At 37.1% G+C, this 23,514-nt stretch overlaps 1 protein-coding gene across 2 annotated transcripts; it reads right to left on the bottom strand.

The window, feature by feature from the left end:
- Positions 1 to 13,008: 13,008 nt before the first annotated feature.
- Syt4 (synaptotagmin 4) lies at positions 13,009 to 20,723 on the bottom strand. 2 transcript variants are annotated; one of them, XM_045134599.1, is made up of 4 exons: positions 20,342 to 20,723; positions 16,931 to 17,745; positions 14,937 to 15,054; positions 13,009 to 13,675 (listed from the first exon to the last, which is right to left on the bottom strand). In XM_045134599.1, the coding sequence occupies exons 1-4, from the start codon at positions 20,373 to 20,375 to the stop codon at positions 13,368 to 13,370; spliced, it is 1,275 nt and encodes a 424-aa protein (XP_044990534.1). In that variant the 5' UTR covers positions 20,376 to 20,723; the 3' UTR covers positions 13,009 to 13,367. The 2 variants fall into 2 exon arrangements, with proteins under 2 accessions (XP_044990534.1, XP_004665902.2); XM_004665845.3 differs by having other exon boundaries at positions 14,937 to 15,057; positions 20,342 to 20,717.
- Positions 20,724 to 23,514: the final 2,791 nt, after the last annotated feature.

Here is a 23,514-nt window from a genome sequence, read left to right as displayed (position 1 = left end):
GAACTTATTTATAATCATTGTTTTGAAATCTTTCTCAGGCATTTTCTCTAACTCATTTTCACTGGAAGTCATTTCTGATGCATTAACACTTTTTGGTGGATTTATATTGTCTTGATTTGGGGTGTTTCTTGTGTTACAATGTTTATAGTTTTGCATCCTAGATTATTTAATGATTAAATTTTCTAGGTAGCTGGGTATTATTAGATGTATTAACCTATATGATGTTATGTAATTTCAGGGTAGGAGCTTAAGGTGCTAGGTGTGGCTCTTAAGACTCTCAGAGTATCTACAAAAGTTACCCTAGGTGTTGGGATTGCCTGGTATGAGAGTATTCAAGTAGGCTAAGTGGAACTAGATACAGATAGTTTCTAAAATTTAAGAAAACAATGTACACTTTCAATGAAAACCAGCTCAGAGTATTTTTCTAAGAGTAGGTATTATCACATGCAGATACTCTGTCTGTCCTTTAGGCTATGTGGGACCTCACCCACTCCCTTAATCCTGACAACAAGGAGGTTAAGATTTCTGATCTGTTGAGGGTTCCAAGTCAGCTTGTGACCAGGTGAGACCCTTCCCTGCTGTAATACCAGTTACCTCTGCTTGTGTCCTGCTGTTGATTCAAGTAGGCATGGCCAGGTCCCTGGACCACCACTCTGTTCACTGGAGCTGGACACTGGTGGTGGGGGAGGGGAGGTTGCCAATGCTGCTCAAGTTCTCTCGCTGTCCCCCATGTTCTTTTACCTTGTGATCTGCTCCTCTGTTGCTCACTGCCATTCTCCCTTCACGTTTCTTGAGTTTGCAGAAAACTATTGTGAGTGGAAAATCTCTTCACCTGGCTTTCCCTGCACCTTAAGCCAAGCCTGGCGGCTGGCTGGCTGCCATGCCACCACCACCACAGCAGTCTACGGATCTGCTGGAGATGCTTCCGCTGGTCTATGTGGGCTCTGGATGCCCTGGATCTCTCCTACTTGTCTGCTGCCATTTCAATTCCCTATACACCTCACTTTTTAGTAAAAGTGTGTATTTTGCTGTGGTGTTTTTGGAATTTTCCCCCTTAGGCTTCCTTGGTGTGGTACCTATGTTGCCATCTTAAGTGAAAGTCCCAGTAGTTAAAACTTTAGGACTGGGCTGGAGAGATGGCTTAGCGGTTAAGTGCTTGCCTGTGAAGCCTAAGGACCCCGGTTCAAGGCTAAATTCCCCAGGACCCACGTTAGCCAGATGCACAAGGGGGTGCACGCGTCTGGAGTTCATTTGCAGTGGCTGGAGGCCCTGGCGTGCCCATTCTTGCTCTCTCTAGCTCTATCTGCCTCTTTCTCTCTCTCTGTCACTCTCAAATAAATAAATAAATAAAATAAACAAAAAAATTAAAAAAAAAAAACAAACCTTTAGGACTTACATAATTTGACAGACATTTACAAGAGAGGGCATTTGTCCCACTTCCACTGAAAAGAGCTTGGCAGTGTGACATTTGGACTATGAAAAACATCACACAGTTTGACCCCTCATAGTGCTGGTGCTCCAAACCGAGTGAAAGAGATGGATAGTAAACACATGGGCAACAGTGTCCCTGCATGCAAAGTTGTGGTGCAACCTGTGCTGTGCCAGAAAATTGCCTGTGTGCTCCCCTGCCCCCCAGTTTGAGAAGTTTGTGATGTTATGATCAATATTCTGGCTGGTTCTTTCTGGCACTTTCACTTACCAGAAAGCTTGTCAAAGTATGTTTTTATATGTACAATGAGTATACTAAGTTAAGTAGATCTCTGTGGACTCTGCAAGTTCTAACATAATCATATTGTCAATAAAATTATATTTTTAAATTTGTTTTTAAGAAACTCTTTCATGTCTTTTGCCCTTCTAGGGAATTTCAGGTAGGCAGGGTTATATAGTATTGAGTAGATGTCATTTACAGAGGAAGGGAGATCACAGACCTGAAACTAAATGAAAAGTATGATGTTAGTGATAACTTTTCATGTCTCAGAAGTTATTTAAAATCAGAACACAGTATAAAGGAACAGTATTGTGCTCTTAGGTGGATTTTTTTGAGTTCCACTTTGCTCCCAGCACACCCATGACAGATTTAGCCTTTTCACTTTCATGGTGTGGGCAAATGTTGTCAATTTACAGAAGATGAAAGTCATGTTCCAAAGGTCAAACACAACCTTGGCAAGGATTCTATGCTTCTTATTCAGGAGAAAAGGTTCTATGTGCTACCCCACCCCCACCAGGGCTGGGCTTTCTGGAAATAAATTTGATAGGAACTAATGCTGATTAGCTCATATTTTCTAGCTACATGTTCACATTTCTTCATATCTTCCTGACGGTGAATGATTAAGGACATATGCCTTGAAATTTCCTAGTGACTAAATTGTTACACACATGTAAGAAAGGATCCCAGAAGAAGACTGAAACAAGATGGCTTAATGAGAAAATGTGTTATAACTCATTCTCAGGTCCACTAATGACGAACAGAAAATTCAGTAGTTTTCCAGAAAGTTCTAGGGAATTGAATACTTCAGAATTTCTGTTCACTGCACGTCAAAAAAAAAAAAAAGAAAGAAAATTGAAAATTGCCTTGACTACAAGGGCACAGCCTGTAAGTCTGTACAGTTTCATATATTATGCCTTTAACATTTGAGATAAGATGTGATCCAACAATCAGTTCATGCCATGATGAAGTTTTCTCTCCAGACTATAAGCTAAAATAAACCCTTTCCTCTCATAAGCTGCTTTTGGTCAGTTGTTTTATTTCAGCAAGGAGAAGGTAACTGAAACACACAGTTTCCAAAAGTTCCACAAAGCCATATCAATTGCTGTGTTAGCTGTATGCAAGCATTTCTGTTTGCACTGAAGGGAATGCATTTGGTGGGAATGTGTCCCACAAAAATAGATATACTCATTTCACACTCAAACCTGAGAATGTGGCAATACACGGACATAAACATTCAAAGAGAAATTAAATGCAACATGGTCATGTGAGTGAGCTAAATCCAATGTGACTGGTTCCCATATGGGAAGAGATTAGAGCTCAGGCACAAACAAAGAATTGGTGTGAAGATACCATAAGATAGCAATGTATGAGTCAATGTAAAATTCACGGAAGAAACCAACCCTAATGACACTTGGACCTCAGACCTCTAACCTTCAGACTTGTAAGAATACAATTTCTCCTCTATTTTCTTCATTTTCCATCACCCTTGATGTGGTATCAGATTCACTAAGAAAGCAGCACTCTTCCTCATTTATCCAATTCCTCTGTGGTTTCAGCTGGGGCTAGGGTGAGTGCACTGGCTCATTTATCCCCTCAGGTCCAGCTCCCATCTGAAAAAAGAAGCATATTCTTCAACTGAGAATGAAGTCAGCATTGGTTAAATGGGAGAACCATTATTAATTTAGAGAGAAATAAAAGGGTTTAGACCTTCTTATAGTCTAAAATTAGAGGGGGATTAACAATGAAAGGCAGAATCATAATCTAGATATGATTCTTACTTGTTTTCCAGTTCCATATATGGTTTCCTTTCCAATGAGCAGATCTGCTATCCAATCCCAGACCAGTTGGTTACTCACCAAGGCTGTGTGCCACTATTGCACTTGTGTGAGCATCACATAAGGTTGTTTGCTTTTCAGTTGCAACTTTGAGTTGCTTGGACAGAAGTTGGGCACTTTCCCCTGTTTTTATTCCAGTACCATGCTGTTTTTGTCACTATAGCTTTGTAATATACCTTTAGATCAAGTATGATGATACTACCAGAGGTGATTCTTTTGCTGTGGATGTTTGGATATCCTAGGCCTTCTGTCATTATATATGAACTTTGAGATTAATTTTTCAGTCTCAGTGAAGAATGATGCTGTTTTTTTTTTTTTGTGTGTGTGTCAGTATTGTGTTAAATATGTATATTGCTTTTGGTAGAATTGCCATTTTCACAATATTAATTCTACCTATCCAGGAACATGGGAGGTTATTCCATCTTCTTAAGTCTTCCTCTATTTCTTGCGTTGTTTTATGTTTTCATTATATAGTTCCTTTACATAATTGTTAGTGCTATTCCAAGACATTTAATTTTTCTTTTTGTTATTGAAAATGGGACAATCTCACTGATTTCTTTCTGTATATATTTTTTCTTTGCATGTAGAAAAGCTACTGATTTTTGTGCAATGATTTTGTATCCTGCCACTTTACTAAAGAAATTTATCACCTTTAGAAGTTTTGGGATGGAGACTTTTGGGTCACTTATATGTAGGAACATATCATCTGCAAATAGGGATAACTTGACTTCTTCCTTTCCAATTTGGATCACTTTTATTTCTTTCTCTTGTCTTATTGCTTGGGCTAGTACTTCTAGTACTATGTCGAAGAGCAACAGTGAGAGTGGGCACCCCGTCTTGTTCCTGATCTCAGTGGGAGCTCCATAAGCTTTTCTCCATTAACAATTATTTGGGCTTTAGGAGCTTTATATATAGCCTTTGTGTGTTGATATATAAACACTCCATGCCTATTCTTTCCACTGTTGTGATCATGCAGTTGTGTTGCATTTTGGCAAAGGCCTCCTCTGCATCAATTGAAATAATCATATGGTTCTTATGGTTCAGTTTATTTATGTGGTATATTGCATTGACTGATTTCTATATGTTAAGTCATCCCTGCATCCCTGGATTGAAGCCTACTTGATCAAAGTGGGTAATTCTTTTGATGCATTGTTGAAGTCTGTTTGCAAGGATATTTTTCAGGATCTTTACATCTAAGTTTATTAGGAATGTAGGCCTGTATTTTTTTTTTTTTTCATTGTTGCATCTCTGTCTGGTTTTGGTATTAGGGTGATGCTCGGTTCATAAAAGGAGTCAGGGAGGATTCTCTTGTTTCTGAGTGTAGGGGATAGTTTGAGAAAAAATGGTTTCAGTTCTTCTGTGAAGGTTTGATAGAATGAGAAGTCATCTTGTCCTGCACTTTTTTGGGAGGGAGAGGGATTTATTACTTTTTCAATCTCCATGGATGTGGTAGGTTTGTTTAGGAAATTTATCTGTTCTGAGTTTAGTCTTAGTAGGTGATGTCAAGGAATCCATCCATTTTTCCAGATTATTTAATTTTGTGGAGTAAAGGCTTTGGAAGTATGCCCTGATGAGTCTTCCAATTCACTGATGTCTGTTGTGAGCTCTCATTTTTTTTTTTTATTTCTGATTTTGTTAATTTGATGCTTATTTTTTTTGTTGATCAGTTTGGCCAGGGGTTTGTCAATCTTATTTATATTTTCTAAAGAACCAGTTAACTCTTCATTTCATTGGTTTTTAAAATTACATTTTAGTTTCCAGCTCAATAATTTCTGTTCTAATCTTGATTGTTTATTTCCATCTGGAGCACTTTGGGTTGGATTCTTCTTGTTTTTCCAGCACCTTTAGGTAGACAGTAAGGTTATTGATTTGTGACCTCTCTGTCTTTGTAATGAAGGAATTAAGGGCTATGGATTTTCCCCTTATGACTGTTTTCATTGATTCCCATAAGTTTTTGTAGGTTGTGTTTTCATTATCATTCAATTATATGAATTTTACTTTTGTTGAACATGTTCTCTATGCCTCTGGTCTGGATTTCCTCTCCTTCTGGTATACCCATGATCCAATTGTTGTTTTGTTTATGATTTGCCAGGGTCCAATCATTTTCTGTTCACTTGATTTTTTGAACTTAGCAAAGTTTTTGTCCTTCCAATCCAGTTCTTTTGTCTCATCTTTCAGGTCAGAAGTTCTGTCTTCCACATGAGTAACTCTGTTGATGAGTGGTTCTAAAGAGGTTTTGTAATTTCTATTTGGTTTTTGTTTTCTGTTGTGTTATTTTGTATCATATCTATCTCTTCTTTAAGGTAAAATATCAACTTGCATTCTAATTTTCTTGATGCTTCCTGTAATTCATTCTTGCATTTGATCAAGTCTTCATTAAGCTTAATCATACAGTTATTGAGGTCCTCCATTTATTGACTTTACCTTCAATTTATTCATATCTGTTTGGAGGGTTCTAATGTTTTCTTCAATCAAGTTAAGCCTACTGTCATAAGCTGAATGTTCAATTTCATTGATATGATTGTTGGTTCTTTGACAGTTTGCTTCAAATTCAGAGATTTTTTTTAAAAAAATCAGATTCTCATTGGTTGTTGTGTCTTCTTTATGGGAATGAATTTCTGTTGATTTCTCAGTGATACTTTGGAGGCTTCTGTAGTAGGAGTAGGCATCCTCGGTGGAGATCTCTCAGTTTTCTGAGTTTCATTGCCTTTTTTATATTGTTGTCCTCCCATATTAGGAAGACTCTATTTCATTGAGGAGGAAGTGAATTTTTGTCCTTTGGCCTATTCACCCTCTGACTTTAGTGAACAGGGATGTTGGTACCTAGTGGCCAGTCAAGATACCAGAAAAGGCATGATTCCATAGCTCACATAGGAACCAGGTCTCCCCAAGCAAGGCACATAGGACCTACCATGATTAGGAGCTGAGAGGAGCAAGGGAACAGGGACCTGGCCTACTCTGTGCTGTGCCCTCCAGGCCACAGACCAGTGCAGACAGCCCAGACTGAAGAGGTGGGAGGAGCCCAGATACAGGGGTCTGTCCTACTCATTCCAGACTGTGGTGCCTACTGATATGCTGTCAGCACAAGGAACTCAGACCCAGGAGCAGGAGAGCCTTCTTCAGTAAAGTGGAGAAGGATTGCAAAAGACACCCTGCATCATCCTCTGGTCTCCATGTGCTTGTGCACAAATTATGTGTATATGCAAAAGCTTACATATGTCCTCATACATGTGAACAATCTCTCTCACAAGCACACACACACACACATGCACACACACACACTCACACAGACACAAATGTGCACACCATACATGCAAATCCTATGCCAATGAGGCTAAGTGCTACAAATCTTTAGAGATACTCCAGCAATATTTTATTCTTTCTGGTGCATTGGAAGCAAGTTTAAAGTGTTGCTTTTCTGTTTTGAATTTGCTTGTATGCCAGTCATCCAGTATCATTCATGTGTGTGTTAGTATCTATGAGTAGCATAACAATGGAGTAGGTTATCCAACAAACTAATTCAGTTTAATTACCTTTAAAAAAAAAAGCATTACTGGCTGGAGAGATGGCTTAGTGGTTAAGTGCTTGCCTGTGAAGCCTAAGAACCCCAGTTCGAGGCTCGGTTCCCCAGGTCCCACATTAGCCAGATGCACAAGGGGGCGCACGCATCTGGAGTTCGTTTGTAGAGGCTGGTAGCCCTGGCGCGCCCATTCTCTCTCTCTCCCTCTATCTGTCTTTCTCTCTGTGTCTGTCGCTCTCAAATAAGTAATTTTTTTTTTTAAAAAAAAGCATTACTAGTACAGGTGGAAATATCTTCTTAACTCTTCACCTTATCAAATTTCTCCATTGTTCATGTTCCCTTCACTTCATCAAATCTCTCCATTATTCATGTCATGCCATTGTGAATGGTTTGCAGTTTACCTAATTCAATGTGACTTTTCCTGTTTTCTGAATGTAGTGGTTATATACTAAGTTAAAATTCTCTAAAAGGATTTTCCACTTCTAGTCTATTAAACTTCTCTAAAAGGCTTTTTTCTTAACCTCTAATCTATTCTTTTCTAATATGCCAGTTGCCTCCACCAATGAAAAGCAAATTATCACCTCGATGAATCTCTTAACTCACAAGTGATAAAAAAAAAAAATTACTCCTACCTTCACGAACTTTTTTGTGATGAGTAACTATTAAAAGGATATATACTATCATGCAGAATATAGCTGTGAGGTTTTATGAGCATTTTAAATGCTCACATATATAAATACCTATTTTAAAAGCTTCACAGTATAATTTACTAAATTTTGTTTTTGCCTCTTTAGATCCAAAGAAATTTAATACACATTTTCTGGAAAACCCATCTCTATGCCAAATCAATGACTTTCCCTGACTTTCTCTTTGTGCAAGTGGGACAGTTTGATATGGTGGAGTTGATATTGGCCCTGCTTTAAAGAGACTAAAATGGAAGTGTTTAAGTGTTTAATTGCAAAGCACTCCCCATACAATTAGTATGGGATGAGGCCAACACTCACACCAAGGAAACTGCCTTTCTACCCACTGAGTAGATGGGAGAATGAGGGTATCTCTTTGAACAAGAGAGTAGTTGATTTGATATAGGAATTTAATCAACTTTTATTCCACCAACCTAATAGTCAAGCTATGAACAATTTGGAATACCAGAAAGTAAACATAAATACTGAGAGAAGCCCTTCTCAGTTCATACATAATCAAGCTGTATTTGCTATGTTGTGATGTGTCCTCTTGGTCCATCTCAGCATGATTCTTTGCACAGTTATGACCACTGCATTGTCACTGATATTCAACATATCATTGTGCATATCATTGTGCATCAAACATAAATGTCAAGGGAAAGTGACAGGAAAAACCAAAAATATTCAGTTCCTGATGCTTAAAGGTCAATGTTTTAGGAAGAAAACAAAACAAAACAAGAATAAGCTATAGTTTCAGGGTGTTGTTTTTAAAGTAGATAGCACTATGAGACTGTTCATCATCAGTGACATGTAGGGTAGTGTTACCCTACCATACACAAAGTGCTCTGCCCTGCCCTGCCCTGCCCTGCCCCTTCCTGCCCTGCCCTAAAAGCTTCTGGGCATGTAGGAATGCATGCCACAGAAAAATTTCTGCACAAAGCCATCTATTAAAAATAGAAATAAAATGGTAATAAGATTGTTCTAAAATGAAAAGTAAGTTGGTGGAAAGCTACAATGTAACCATTTCAAATATCTCTAAGACACCCTAAATTCCTAGGGTGATATACCTTAATAACACAGACAACTGCCCCAAATGGGTCATATAATATCACTTCAAAAGAATGTCTAGTGGGGATGCAAGTGTTCTTCCTTTTGCTGATTTTAATATCACTGTGCCCTAGTGTATAACATGTTTGTAGGGATCTAATTTATAGACAATGAATTGCACTTCTTTAGTTTTTGGAAGTTTTTGTACCTAGAAATGGCCCTGAAATCATTATTACTACCACAATATTTACATATTCCCCACAACAAAAATTTATTCCTAACCTATTTAAATCTCTGTCCCTTGATTTTCTCCATAATGTCTCCTTCATTCCCAAGTAAATGGTGATTGGCCGTTTACAGTTATAAAATGATTCAGTTTGCAATCTCTCACACTTATGAATAAAATAATGTACTAGTAACACAATTTTTGATGGAATGTGGGATAATTGCTTTGCAATTCAAAAATGTGACTCTTTGACTCTATTCATTGCTGTTGCTGTGTAGTGCTCCATTTTGTGATGAGGTCACAATTTACCCACTCATTGGTTGATGCACATTCATTTTGATTACTGGTTTTTGACTATGAAATATAACATTTAAATGAAAATGTGCATACAATTTATTGTGGCAATATATTCTTTTATTTCCTTTAGGCAAATGCCCAGGAGTGGAATAAGGAAATGTTTTGATGGGTACAGTTTCATGTTCTAAGAAAGTGGCAACTCACTGCCCAAAGCATTTGATTATTTTATGCTCATATCAGCAGTGAAGGAAAAGACTGTTTACTTGAAATCCTTCACAACAGTTGGCATGCTCAAGTTTTCCATTTATCCAGAGGCTGTACAGTGGCATCATACTGTAGTTTTTGTTAGCATTTCTCAAATTACTAATTCCCTTTGTAAATCTCTAAATACCTCTGGTTGGTTTTTGAAGGTTGTGTCTTTAATAGCCACTAATGTCATGGACAACCAGCCCTTCCAACATGACAGCAGGCACTCAGTATGAGTCATACAATGTGGAACAAACATACCCTGACTGTGAATTATAGTTGTATTCCCTTTACAAGAGCACTGTGCCAACATGACCACCATAGCAAGCATACAAACCAACCAGTACTGTAACAAATATCTGATCCTTAGGCTTCCATTGTTCTTGCTTTCCTGATGGGTCCAGTACAGGTGCCTTGTGTGTCTCCCTTTTATATTAAGGTCTCTTTAAAATTTGTGTCTCAGTGTGTGTGTGTGTGTGTGTGTGTGTGTGTGTGTGTGTGTGTTTGTGTGGTATGTGCACATACATGCCAGCTTTTTTTTTCTTTGCTGTAAACAAACATCAGATGCTTAATTCACATTGTGTTCATCTTTCCATGGGTGCCGTTGGATTAATCTGTGGCTGGCAGGCTTTACCAACAAACACCTTTAACTTCTGGACCATCTTCCCAGCCTTCGCTCTCCTTCTTATAAAGGAAATAGAATTGTTGTGTCATTACCACACCATTTTATTAATTAAATGCATGCACTACTTGAATGTGGGAATGATAAAGCAGATAATAAAAGGCAATGATATAATATAGGTAAGTCAACAGGTAAAAGCGAGAAATGAGATCATAGAAGAGAAAAAAATGAACATTAATGACAACCACAATAGTGGGGAAAAGTAAAAATTTAGAAAGAAAACAAAAATGAGAATGAGCCTGATTAAGAATCTTGCATGGATTCAATCTCTGGCACTGTAAAATAATAATAATAAATTAATAATGAAAACCACTTTTATCTGAGTGTGGTAGTATACCCCCAAACTCCCAGCCCATATGAGCTTGAAGCAGGAAGATTGTTAGTCTGAGACAACCATAGGTTGATTTAATAAAGCCCATTGATGAAACCCTACTTAAGGAGAAAAATATAGGATAGAAGAATGGGGCATACCATAAGATACTGTGACTTCTTTTTTTTGCATGTTGGAATACATTGTTTAAGCATATTGAGCATTGGTCTTTGTGCTGATTATACAATATTGGTAAGAATAAAATTTATATTAAAGAATTAAATAGATAAAATTTTCAGAACTCCAAAATATGGAAGACTGTTGGTGCCCCAACCCTAATATTCCTAATCTTTGTACCAGAGAAAGCTCAGAAAGCAATAAGAAAAGGCTGACTACCAGCCTATTGGCAGAAAAGACCATGTTTCAGAGTGTTTTGGGCAAAAGCAGCAGTTTATTTTTGTGTTACTAACATGATCTTACAAACATCATACAGTGCTGGCACAAGAAAACAGACACCATCTCATACACCATGCTTCCTTCCAAGCCACTTCTACTGAGCTACAACATTGGAACAAATCAGTTTCTGAGTTACACAGCTCTTCAGACATGGAAACCTCCCACCTTAGGGTGGTTAGACTGACTAATTGACAAACAAGTAATTTACATGTTTAATACAGTGCAGGATTTTTCACAGAGTTCAATATTCACATTGATATTGTAATACACTATAGAACAATACAATTGTCAGAAATGATGAGATCATATGTCTCCCTGCCTGTTTCGTTTCTTGCTTTTATCCTTTCTTGCTTTCTGTTTTCTTCTCATAAAACCAGTTACAATTCATTTTCATCAACTTTTCACACGCAAACACACTTTAAATTGTAAAATCTATTTACAAAGAATCAATTGCAATTTTATAAGTAGTTTTTTTTTTTTCTGACTTAAAGAATCCTTTTCCAACTTTTTCCAATAAACACCTTATCTCTGGAACCTCCAACAACTTCCTGCTGCTCCTTTAGATACTTAGAACTGATGCCTTGTGGTCTTAGAACTCCAAAATATATTACATTCTATAGCCCAGGACATCCAATGTGCAGATGTAAAAGGCCACTTGCTCTTCTCAAATTCCACCCCGACTGCAATTCATTCCCTGCTATTTTCACAGAAATGCTGAGTAGACCAAGATGCTATGGATGACTTTGTAGAGGGATACTCATGACTATGAAATACTCCATTTTAATTCCAAAGTCATCTTAAATCACAAAAGAGGTTGATTTTCAATCTTTGTATAGAGAGAATGTAATATGTTTTCTGTACAGCATGTAGGCATAGTCATAAAAAGCATATATAAGTTGTTTGGAAAATGCATTTTTATAGAATTTACAAACACTGAGATATCAAACACATTCTCAAAAACTTATAAAGTACTGGCACAAAACCTGACTCAGAATGTAACGTCTCCAGTAGACATTGTTTCTAACTTGCATATTTAATAATTCAGCTGGATCCAAGTCACTCATACATTTCTAGAAACTCAAATACAGTGACATTACCCTCAAGTTAACTTTCTAGGAAATCCCAGGGCTCTGCATTCTTCAAGTAGGTTTTGAATGAATTTCAGAATGCTGGCACTTGAGAGCAGTTCATTGCATGTCTGTAAACAGTCTTAAAGACAATAGCTCAAGACAATTTTGCCTAGAAAGACAGTTAAGATCACACTTTTTGTGCTGATCTGACAGCCAAAGTATATTTTGTGAGCATATGTAAATTATGTTAGGCATACTTATTTTTGTCTCAGTCTTGTGATTTTGTTGGTTTTAATCTGACTGTATAAAAAATCAGTATTTTTTTTTTTTCTTTTCAAGTAGCCTAATCCTTTTTGGGAAAGAATAAAGATTACAGGTAGTCATGCCCATTTGGAGAAAATAGATGTCCTTGAATGTCCACTTGCACACCATATGTATATGACCTATAATAAATCAGTGTTCCTAACTGGATTTCTAGCTGAAGGTTTTCTTTTATTTTCACCCACTAGCTAATCTGACAATGGCACTAAAGTACATGTGGGTTTGTCAGATTATACTGATGCAGTGATTGGCAGTGTGACTAATCCAAGGCGATAATTTTTATGTGAGGTTTTATTTTATATTTGACTCACATGTAGAGAGGAAACAATATTTCAGCCACAGTGTTCTTCAACTAAGCCCTTTGATAACTAATTCTTCAACTTGTTTGCTCCTTTTGTAATGAACCTGTTAGTCCTTTTATGATAAAACCATATCAAATATAAACCAATTATTAGTGACCAGATGTTTTCAGATACAGAACAATCATTTGCACATGACATAATTAATAAAAATAAACTGGAGGACATTTCTTCAAGATCTTTGGATGTAAAGAAAATCTTATCGCCCCAACCTGAAGAAACATGTATGAATTTTCATACGGGAAGGTGTACTCTAATTTTTGACCATCACCTGAATTTCTGGTGACACAGGACAATTTTATCATCACCTACAAAGCACATCTGTGACTTGGGATTGAGCTGAAATTCTCCTAAAAGATATGGCTGCCCCCATGTCTTACACAGGGGACAGTAAAACTTATGAAAATGTATCCAACTCCTCTAATAAAGGGGGAAATCATCATGATACACATTCACATCTATTTTCTGGTCTACTAATTCAATCCACTTCTAACCAAACAAGAAAAAAAAGGTAGATTGTTGTGTTTTAAACTTACAATCACATATAAGAAAGAAAATCCCTCCTCACTTAGTAAAAATCCTGAAGTTCCAACTCGTGGCCAGGGAGCTAACCATCAGAGAGCACATGCCACTTGGCAATTTGTCTCCTGGGGAAGTCACAAATCTCTTTCCAGTGCTCCCCACCGGTTCCTTCTGCAGCTGCCCCCAGGACCAAACGCCCAATCACCTCATTCCGCGACCCCCGTTCAGAATCCAGAACCAGAAATTCAACGCTTATTTCTTCAAGACCTTCACAAGGAATATCAAAGACAAACAGTTCATTGAACACAGCATTGGGTGTGCATTTCTTCACATGAGTCTTCTTCTTGGAGATCCTTTTTTTGGCATGGTACAGGTTCACTTTGACGTAGGGATCTACAAGGGCATACAACATGAATCAGATATAGCAATGGCCTCCAGAAATGGAATCCTTGATTGCACAAAATGCCAGTGCAATGCCACTGCAGTGGAAATTAATCTAGACAATGGGAATTGTGGATACATTAAACTTTTCTCTTATTAACAAAAATGAAAATAAGGGAGAATGTACCAGGAACCCTGCTCTAAGGCAGATCTATGGGAGGAATAATGTTGGCAGGAGGACATGAGAAGTAAAGAGAAGAAAACAGAACACTGTGTGGACACATAATGATTACTAATAACCCATTCCAGGAAATGAGAAGTCAGGAAAACATGACCCAAAATCTGCCCACACAGATCTCTACACTCAGGAGCCAGTCTGTGTCTGGGTGGGAGGATGGGCACTGGGCACTACAGTGCTTATCTCCTGGGTTTTGCCTTCTCCAAAGCTCATGAAGCAGTGGCAGGATTTCCCTTCAGAGTTCCGGAGCTGACCTTTCTCTGGTGCACATACTGTGAGTTTGAGGTCATATAACCTCATCACACATTGAATTGCATTGCTTTTGTCTTTTTAACTTGCATTATATACATTCATTATGCTATTCTGATCTAAAGGTTAAAGACCATATTTTCAATTTCCATCACCAAATAAATGAATGTATAATAGTTGATTCTGTAACAAAATACACATTGCCAATCTCCAAAGTGCCCCTCAAGGTATTTTTATAGACAATTTGCATAGAACCTAAAACACATTTCAGTATACTCTCCAAGAAATTTAACTAACTGTGAGGATTTGAATTCATATCATTTGAACACATGGCTCATGTTCTTTCTCAAGATGCTTTGTAAAAAGGAAAAAAAACATGTTTTGTTTCTGAAAAAAAAAATAAATTAATGACATAATAAAGGAGAAATTCTTACAGTAGCTACAAAAACTCTTAGGAGAAAAAATAGCACTAAAAGGATGGATAGGCTTGCATGATACTAAAATTCAGAACTAATCTGAGCATTTCTGCATCTGTGTCTGGGTCATGCTCGTCACCTCTCAATGGTCATTGTTAACTCAGAGGCCTCCCCACCACTGGACTCCTGCTTCCTATTTGCAGACTTGACTTAGATTAGTTCTCACAAAGTGAAGAAAAAAAGAATCCCACAACTTGTAATTATGAGTCTGAGTAAAAATAAAAACTCAGAGTTCAGAGTTCCTTGATAACTGTTATTAAATACTTGAGCCACTTATAGAAGGAGTTGAGTATTTCAGAAGAAATCTTACCTGAGAGTCCAGACACATCAGATTTAGGCAGGTGTCGAGCTTTTAAGACAACCACAGTGAGTGTGTTTGTGGTAGACTGGTAGCAAAGAGAGATCAGTAATTCACCCCGTCCAGAAGACTTCTAAACAGAAAATGCAGCTTAAATATATTTTTTTTTAGTATTCATTTAGTTTGTAACATTGTTATTTCACCAGAAATGCACAACATCATAATAGTGTAAGCTATTAAATGTAATGTTCCTTTTTTCATTTTCATTTTATTTTATTTCATTTTATTTTTAAGGTAAGGTCTCTCTCTAGACCAGGATGACCTGGAATTCACTATGTAGTCGCAGGGTAGCTTCAAACACACTTTGATCCTCCTATATCTGTCACCCCAGTGCTAGGATTAAATAAACATGTCACCACACCCAGTTTTTATTTTTATTTTTATAAGTTACGGAATCTGAGGAAATGCTTTTATGCTGAGCCATGTTGGCTTAAACCATTGCCTGCCACCTTGTGGTCTATTTAGATACTACAAATACTAAATTTGCAAGAAGCTGACCACACCCAACAGTTACACAGGCTTTTGAAAATTCCTATAACTCCCGAAGAAAATATTTTGACTTGTACTATTTGATTACATACTTGATATTTGAACTTATAAATATTAATAAAGCACATCCTCCTTTGAACTTAAGTATAAGATCACATGGTTCAAAGATCTTGGTCTGATTTTATAGTTTTAGTACTGACATTATTGGGATTTGAATTCAGATCAAGGAAGATTTATTCTATCTGCCATCAATGTCCTGGGCCAAGGGAATAATGGAGTTACAATTAGTGCCCCACCCTGTTGCAACTCTTCTTTCAATCTAAATAAAACATTCAGTTTAACTGCTAGAAAGAAATGACTCAGAAATCTTACTACATTGTTTTTAGGCAGTGTCATAGATTAATTCCTTGCAGGCTACTTATATTTATTTTTATATTAAGATATTAACTAATAATTCAAAATAAAAGTTTTAACTGTAAATAACAGAATGATAATGTGGGGCTTGGTTATCATTAAGAATGATGGCTCAGGAAGACCTCATATATCTACAACATGTTTACTCAACAGGTCACACAAAATAGCTGTACTTGTAGGTTTCCCAAGAGAACAAGAGTACAGATAGCTAGATCTTCGATCCCATCAGCAATGTGTGCAAATTATTCAGTTCTGAATCTTGACTTTCACTAATGGCTACACTCACGAGACAGGGGGATGATCACAGAGAGTTCTAAAGTTACTTTGACTACTAAAATACCATGATTTAAATAATACAGAATAGCATAATTGTTATATTCCTTAAATTACACGATCATAAACACAAGACCTTCTGAAATACAACTATTAGCATCAATGGAAAGTGAGAATAGGACTAAGTTTGTAGTTAATGTAAGTTGTTAGCTTTCTAATCATCCCTGAGTTATCAAAATGGTGAAAAAAAATGAAGACAGAGTAATTTCTATCCCTTATAAAGTAAGTATATGGGTATTCATAACTAAACACAATGTACTGTCTCCACCTTTCAAAAAATTCCATGAAAAGCCCATTTAAATGTTAAATCCTCAAAGGGAATTGAGTTAATTTTAGTTTTCAAATTTAATTATGCTGACCTTGAGATATCTTCACTAACTTGCTTACAATTGAGACATATTCACATAAATTTTAAAGTAGCAGTGTTGGTCAAAATATTTCTAATAGAAGGTAAAACAATGTTCTAAACAAATGATGTATACATGTCATAATGTATGCCCCTTTTATAGCATTGAAATTACTTCAACATTTCAGTCCTGGGTTAAATCATCTTTTATTTGCTCTCTTCTTCTGTTCTCTATTTGTTATAACTCACCAAAACTAAATACAGTAAGGGCAATATGTACATATTTATCATCTGAGTGAAAATATCATAGGTACTAAAACCTACATAGAGATTATGTATACTTTAAGTAATTAAAACAAATTACCCTAGAATTTCTCTTGGTGATCTCCCTGTTCATTAAAATTTTTCCATTGGATAATTCAATTCCTGAAAGTGGAATGAAGACTTCCCCAATGATATCATCTCTGGAAAACCTATCAAAACTCAAGACTGTGAAGTGCAGAGACAGCTCTTGCATCTGGGTGTAGGGAATGCCATAGAACGTGAACGTCTCATCAAAAGCAGGATCCAAGCTCTTTCTCAGCACTCTGGTTTTCACTTTGTGCTTCTTCTCTGGGAGGATCGTCATCTTGATGTAAGGGTCAGAGGTCATCGACTGCTCATCCATGGCAGGCAAGCCTCGGGCCTCCCTGATGTTGACCATGAATGCTTTCCTCTCAAAGTTGTACTCTAAGGAGAAAAACAGTGTCCCCAGCTTCTCCTGCTTCTCTTCTGATGTCAGGGAAACGTTTGACTTTAAGCTGTCAGGGGAAAGACCCTCTTTTCCTCCTTCTGGAAAGACTTTTGGGGTCGCATTCTCCAGACCAGAAGGGCTGCCAGCATTGAGATTTGTCTTGGGAAAGTTGCCATTGAGATCTCTCTGCTCAAGATCGAGACGTAGTGAATTTTTTGGCACAGCTGCTTTATTCTTCACTTCCTGCTTGTCATCTCCCCCAAACTTCTTCTTACTGTTTAGGTTTTCTGGATATATATCAACTCCTTTAAGCACGTGCACAAACTTGTATGGAGGGGTCTTATTAGACTTGGATGAGCGTCTCTGGCAGCAGATCCAGGCAAAGAGAGAGACTGTGAAGACAAGGCCGAATGCACTGAAGATCCCCACCACAGTGGGAATTTCACCTGAAATCCAAGTGAATAACAATGCACATTAAAAGAGCAAACAGGAAATGTAAACCTACTAGAACTTATGTTAGAGCACTGGGCACTGACTGCATTTTGCCCAGATTCAATTACTTTCCACAATGTTGGGTTTGAATTGAGTTCAAAATTTACACCAACTTTAAGTATAAATATATGCTTTGAATGACAAACTAGAAACAATACCTCTTGATTAAAAATTTCTTTACTTCAACATTTTCTCATAAATAAAATGAAAATATGACACCAGGTTAGAGCCAAATGTGGGTGCACCCTTAATAATCTTGCTCTATCCTTTCCTTCTCAGATATTACAAATCAATTATAACAGGAGGGGACAGTGCTAATTTTATTAATATAACCAGCAATTTGCAACTTTTCAAATGTGAAAAATCCTTCAGATCACAGAACATCTTTCCAATCCTGAGAAATCATGTTTGCATAATATCTCTTTACTTGCCCAAATTTCTAGCAGCAATTTTAACTACTGCCTATTATCACAGAGTCATGAAAATTTTTCATCCCAATTATGGAATATAGTATTAAAATGCACAACTAGTTAAGAAAAAGAGCAAAAAATATGCTCTATTAAGGTTATATAACTCATAATGCTGCAGTCTTGTTTGTGAACATAAAATTCCTCAAGCTAAAAAAAAGTTCTTCAAAGACTGGTTTGTCCAAAGCACAAATTAATCTAAGTAGGATAAGACACTACAAGGCCCATAAGTGCACCATCACTCCCACCTCCAGAAGAAAAGTGAATCTAGGTAATGTAGAGTTCAGCCACATCCATAACTGATTTTCTTGGTCTATTTCCATGTGCCAATGGTAATCATATTAAAATGTCTTTATTTCCTTTACTAAGAATACATGAAATCATTGGCATCAGGTGACATGATGCTTATATTTGACAACTAAACAGACTTACCTACAAATGATTAATAACTATAAAGACACATCTGCACATAGTGCACCAAATTGGAATTAAACAAGAGTGAGCATAACTCATATAGAGCTATGTACATCCAGTCTTATTTCAACACATCTTTTTTTCAAATAGTGAATACTAAAGTTAAAAAATTCCTACCCAGAAAAGGGTTAAGACAAATAAAACTAATAGCTATCTTTTTTTACCCCAAAATATCCTATCTACCTACTCCATAACCTTAAAGGATATAAGATGGAATTGCAAGACAAGAAAGGAAAAAAATGTTAAAAACTTTCAAATTCTATAGTTTAAATGCATGTATGATAAATTGAGTCATGCAGGAATGAAGTAAATCTTTGAACTTTAAAGAAATAGAATAGAAGTAGGTAGGAGGGGCAAGATCTAAAGATAATCAGCTAAACTTAGTATCAGTTCTCTTTTCCAGTCAAGTCTTTATGAAAAAAATAGAACCCCTGCTTTTATACTCTAACATCACAGGACCAGACAGCAAAATCAAGCTTATGGATACAGGTAATTATTTCCTGATATAAGAACAATTGATGCAGTAGAAAATGACTTTTTCTGAGCAGACCAATATATTAGAAGAAATTTTTTCCAAGTCATCTTTTGAAGATGACTGAGTAAGAGAAAATTTCTTGCTTCAGATCAAGAATTTATTTAAAAAAATCACACTAGACATGACCACCATGGAAGGGTATGCAAAACTCAATACGACCATAATGTCAGCAATTATCTCTAATATTTATATCTAATAGCAAAATACATGGATCACACGCTGCTGATGTGTTCACTACTGGCAGAAGGTTTAGCTTTTAAGAGCGAAGATCATGGTGATTTTGCTCAGTCCAACAGCAATTTCCACACATCTAGAGAAATCATTCTTAATAACAAACTTCCGAAAATTTCCCCAATTGAGAAAGAAAATTCTTTTAAATAAAATTCTGGCCATTTTATTTTGGGATATAATTGGATACATAGTGGCCAAATGTTTGTTTAGGAATAAAAAAAAAGGCAGAAAACAGGAGTCCACATTCAAGTTTCCAGCAGTTTTTTGCTCACTGTCCAGCCCTGGGCTTGATAGCTCACCAGTGACATAACATGGGCTGAGCCCTTTCATTTCCAAAGTCCCTGTAACCGAACTATAAGAATCTTGTGTCTTTCCTTCACCACATATTTCAAGGAAACAAGAAAGCATAGCAGAGAAAAGTGAGGCACAGTCTGTAATAGAATATCAATCTCAAGTCCTCAATGCATAAGTTGTTTTAAATCATATCAGACTCTTACATAACCATGGACATATGTGACTCTTCCTAAAAGATTTAGATATAAATAAAATTCATCCAGGAAATAAATGAAGCACATGCGAACGACAGATTCCTTTTCCTTTCCTTCACGAAGGCTGCAGTTTACAGAGACTGCCTGAACATTCAGGAACTTCTGGAAAGCAAAATTGCCCTTAAAAATAAAAAGGCCATTTTAAGGAGGATATCAAGAAAAGGCAGTGAGGCACAATTAACCATCTGCTATTCTAGTTTTCCTCTCAAATTAACTACTTAAATATATACATATTCCACATCTAGTGGGGAAAAAAAGCCCATAGCCACAGCCCTAAGTTCATCAACTTGCTCACCAAATTCCTCACGGCTGGCGGTGATCGGTGCCATTTTATTTTTATTTTTATTTTTTTGCTGCGTGCTCTGTCCGCGGTGCTGACGGCAAAGCCTGGATCCACCTGCCTAGCCTGGACTTGTGCGCTGTCCGCGGTGCTAAAGTCAAAGCCCGGCTCCACCGGCCCGGCCTGGACCTGTGCGTTGTCCGCGGTGCTGATGGCAAAGACTGGCTCCCTGTGGGGAAAGGGAAGAGTCTCAGACCTGCGCCAGCAAGCAGAAAGGCAAGGAAGAAGTCAGCCTCACCCTCGCGCAGCGATATACCACCCTGTTCGCGCTTTGGCTCTTCTGGGAAGCTTGTCTCCCAGATTCTCAAAGAGGATGAAGCCTGAATTGACGCAATCCTGACGCTACAAGGCTGAAATCAGCACCTGCCCTCAGCTCCTCCCTCCAGCCGCTCCTCCCCTCCCTCCTTCTGGCTTCCTCCCTTCTCTCATGAGGATTCAGCGCACACTCATCAATTATTTTAACTGTTGGTCTACTAGATATTAGCTCTGCTATTCTGTGGGGGCTCAGAAGCACACCAAGAGGCCTCCTGAAACAGATCCTTGACAGTTGCTAATGAATAAATCTACTGATCACCCACACAAGTAAGAAATGTACTTGAGTTATCAGTCATGATTGATAGAGGCAGGTAAAGAAGAGAGTGGGCTGAGAGATATGTCTGTAAATGACTGTAAAATGCAAGAATCTATTTTCTCGCTTTGTAAAATGTTGTTTGGAATAACTTAGGCATATATTACTTATAGCATTCTGAGAAAACCCAGTGCAAATTGATCCACTTAAAATAAGACAACCATTTTCCCACTGTCTGTCTGTCTGTCTGTCTGTCTGTCCGTCTCTATCTATCTATCTATCTATCTATCTATCTATCTATCTATCTATCTATCTATCTATATGTCTAAACTCTGTGCTAATGCTTTATCTGTTTGCTGGTCTGTCTTCTATCTTCCCTTTAGTGTTTGACATTTGGGAGGTTACAGTACTTAGGAACAGATGGGCTTAATTCTGTCTGTATTCAGACTCATTTTCAGATATTACTTTTCATATTTTGATTCTGCTGTTGGGATGGCACTTGAAATCAAAGGTCCTGACTTCTAATAATTTTCTTAAGGATACTTATAAGAAGTATACCAAATTCTGAAATAGTATCATATGCTATTTCCAAAGAAATCAATTCCACCCTTGATAGCGAGGATCTGTAAAAATATATGTATATGGTGCCACATTTTTATTAATTTGAATCTGAAAAGTATCACTTATTAAAAATGAATGCTTAGAAAATTTCTAAAGGAGAGCTGGGGCTTCCAATTGTTACTGGCTACTTTCTTGCTCTTGAATTCAATGAAGAGATGATATCCCATGTGTTCTCGGATGAGAGAAAGAAGAGAAAACACTGGGGAAGTCTCAGAAAGCTACTGTACAAGTGACAGGTGCCTACATATTGGCAACCAAATGCCCTGAGCATCAGCAGCAGTGTGTCTGTGGAGAAATTGGCTGTGGCACTTTGCATCATGGAAAATTTTATAAACCAAAGCCTTCTTTCATTCCCTTTCTCCTAGCTCCCACATTGTTAGTAGTCTTGTAACATTTTTTAACCTTACATAGTTATGTTGTGAAAACACAAAAGCTTGTTTGCTGTATTTAATTTTTCTTTAGCATCATTTATTATGTCCATATCATTATGATCATTCACAGCAGCTGCCTCCTTCATTATGCATGTGCCTGGTGGGATTGTCCTGAGGGGGAAACACCCATCAGTTGGAAGAAGAAATGCATGTATTTATCACACATATCACAGAAAACCATGCATATCATGTGAACTTTATTAAAGTATATGTTTCCTGGGTAAGTGATGGGCAACATGGTTAACTCACTTCTTCTAAGCATATATACCATATATATATATATATATATATATATATATATATATATATATATATATATATAGAACCTTCTCATTAATTAAACCTTCAGAGAGTGAAATGATGTCTGAAGTCTGTCTAGACTTTTTATTTTTTATTTAAATTGGAGAGCTAGATACAAGGCCAAAGAGGCAGGTAGAGAGAATGGGTGCACCAAGGCCTCTAGCCACTGCAAATGAACTTCAGACACATGTGCCACCTTGTGCATCTGGCTTATGTGGGTCCTGTTAACTTGACCCTGAGTCCTAAGACTTTTCAGGCAAGCACCTTAACCACTAAGCAATCCCTCCGTCCCTGCCTGGACTTTTTCAAAACAGTATTTCTCCATAACTCCAACCCAATCTGTGCTGCCTAATTATGAGGATAAAAGTGATAAGATTTCCACTTGCTCAGAGTGACTGTTGTTCCATTACATGATTTATAAGCAAGCTAGTAATAAGTGCCATTAATTAAAGTGTCTGTAGTTTCCCTCATGAAAACCACTTTAGTTGTGTCTAATCTCTAGACCAAGTTTAAGGAGGAGTGGAATGCACACAGAGAAAACAGGTTTGTTTATTAAAATTGGTAACCATACCCTACCATATGATAGCATTGTTCTTTTATATCCAAAAAACTAGTAATTTATTTGCTCACATACCCACTGTGACTCTTGCAGCAGAGACTGGATACAAGGGATTGTTGCTAGGTAACCTTATTTCATCACCCAAAATATATAGCCTCAAATAAGTTCCTGCCCAGCCAAGGGGTTCTGTCCACTGTTAAAGTTTCTTTATTTTTGCCTTTAATATTATTTTCTTGACTATAAGTGAGAATATGCTTTGAGAAACTGAAAAAATCTTAAATTCCATTAAGATTTTAGAAATCCAGTTGAATTGAAAGCACTGACAACTCATTGTATGATATTTCTTCTATTTTATTCACCTAGATTATTTTGCTTAATTAAAAATATTATTTGATTCATAAAATATGCATAGTTCATCAATTATATACTTTCATTTTCAATATTCCTTTCTTTTCAAAGGCTTTTGATTGATGTAAATTTCAAAAGGGGTCTAAAATGTAACAAGGAAAAAGAGTTTTACTGATATGTGGGTGGATGTATCTGTCCATGGGGAAAGGAATGATTGTGTCAATCCCTCATGTCAATGTATTAAGGCCTGCTGCCTCCAGTGATTATGTAAGGGATTTAAATTAAAAGCATACCAAATCCC

This window comes from Jaculus jaculus, chromosome 15 (assembly GCF_020740685.1).
Source record: "Jaculus jaculus isolate mJacJac1 chromosome 15, mJacJac1.mat.Y.cur, whole genome shotgun sequence".
In the NCBI taxonomy this organism is placed as follows: Eukaryota; Metazoa; Chordata; class Mammalia; order Rodentia; family Dipodidae; genus Jaculus; species Jaculus jaculus.
The sequence above is the reverse complement of the archived record's forward strand: the minus strand, read 5'-3'. Positions and strand labels throughout refer to the sequence as shown.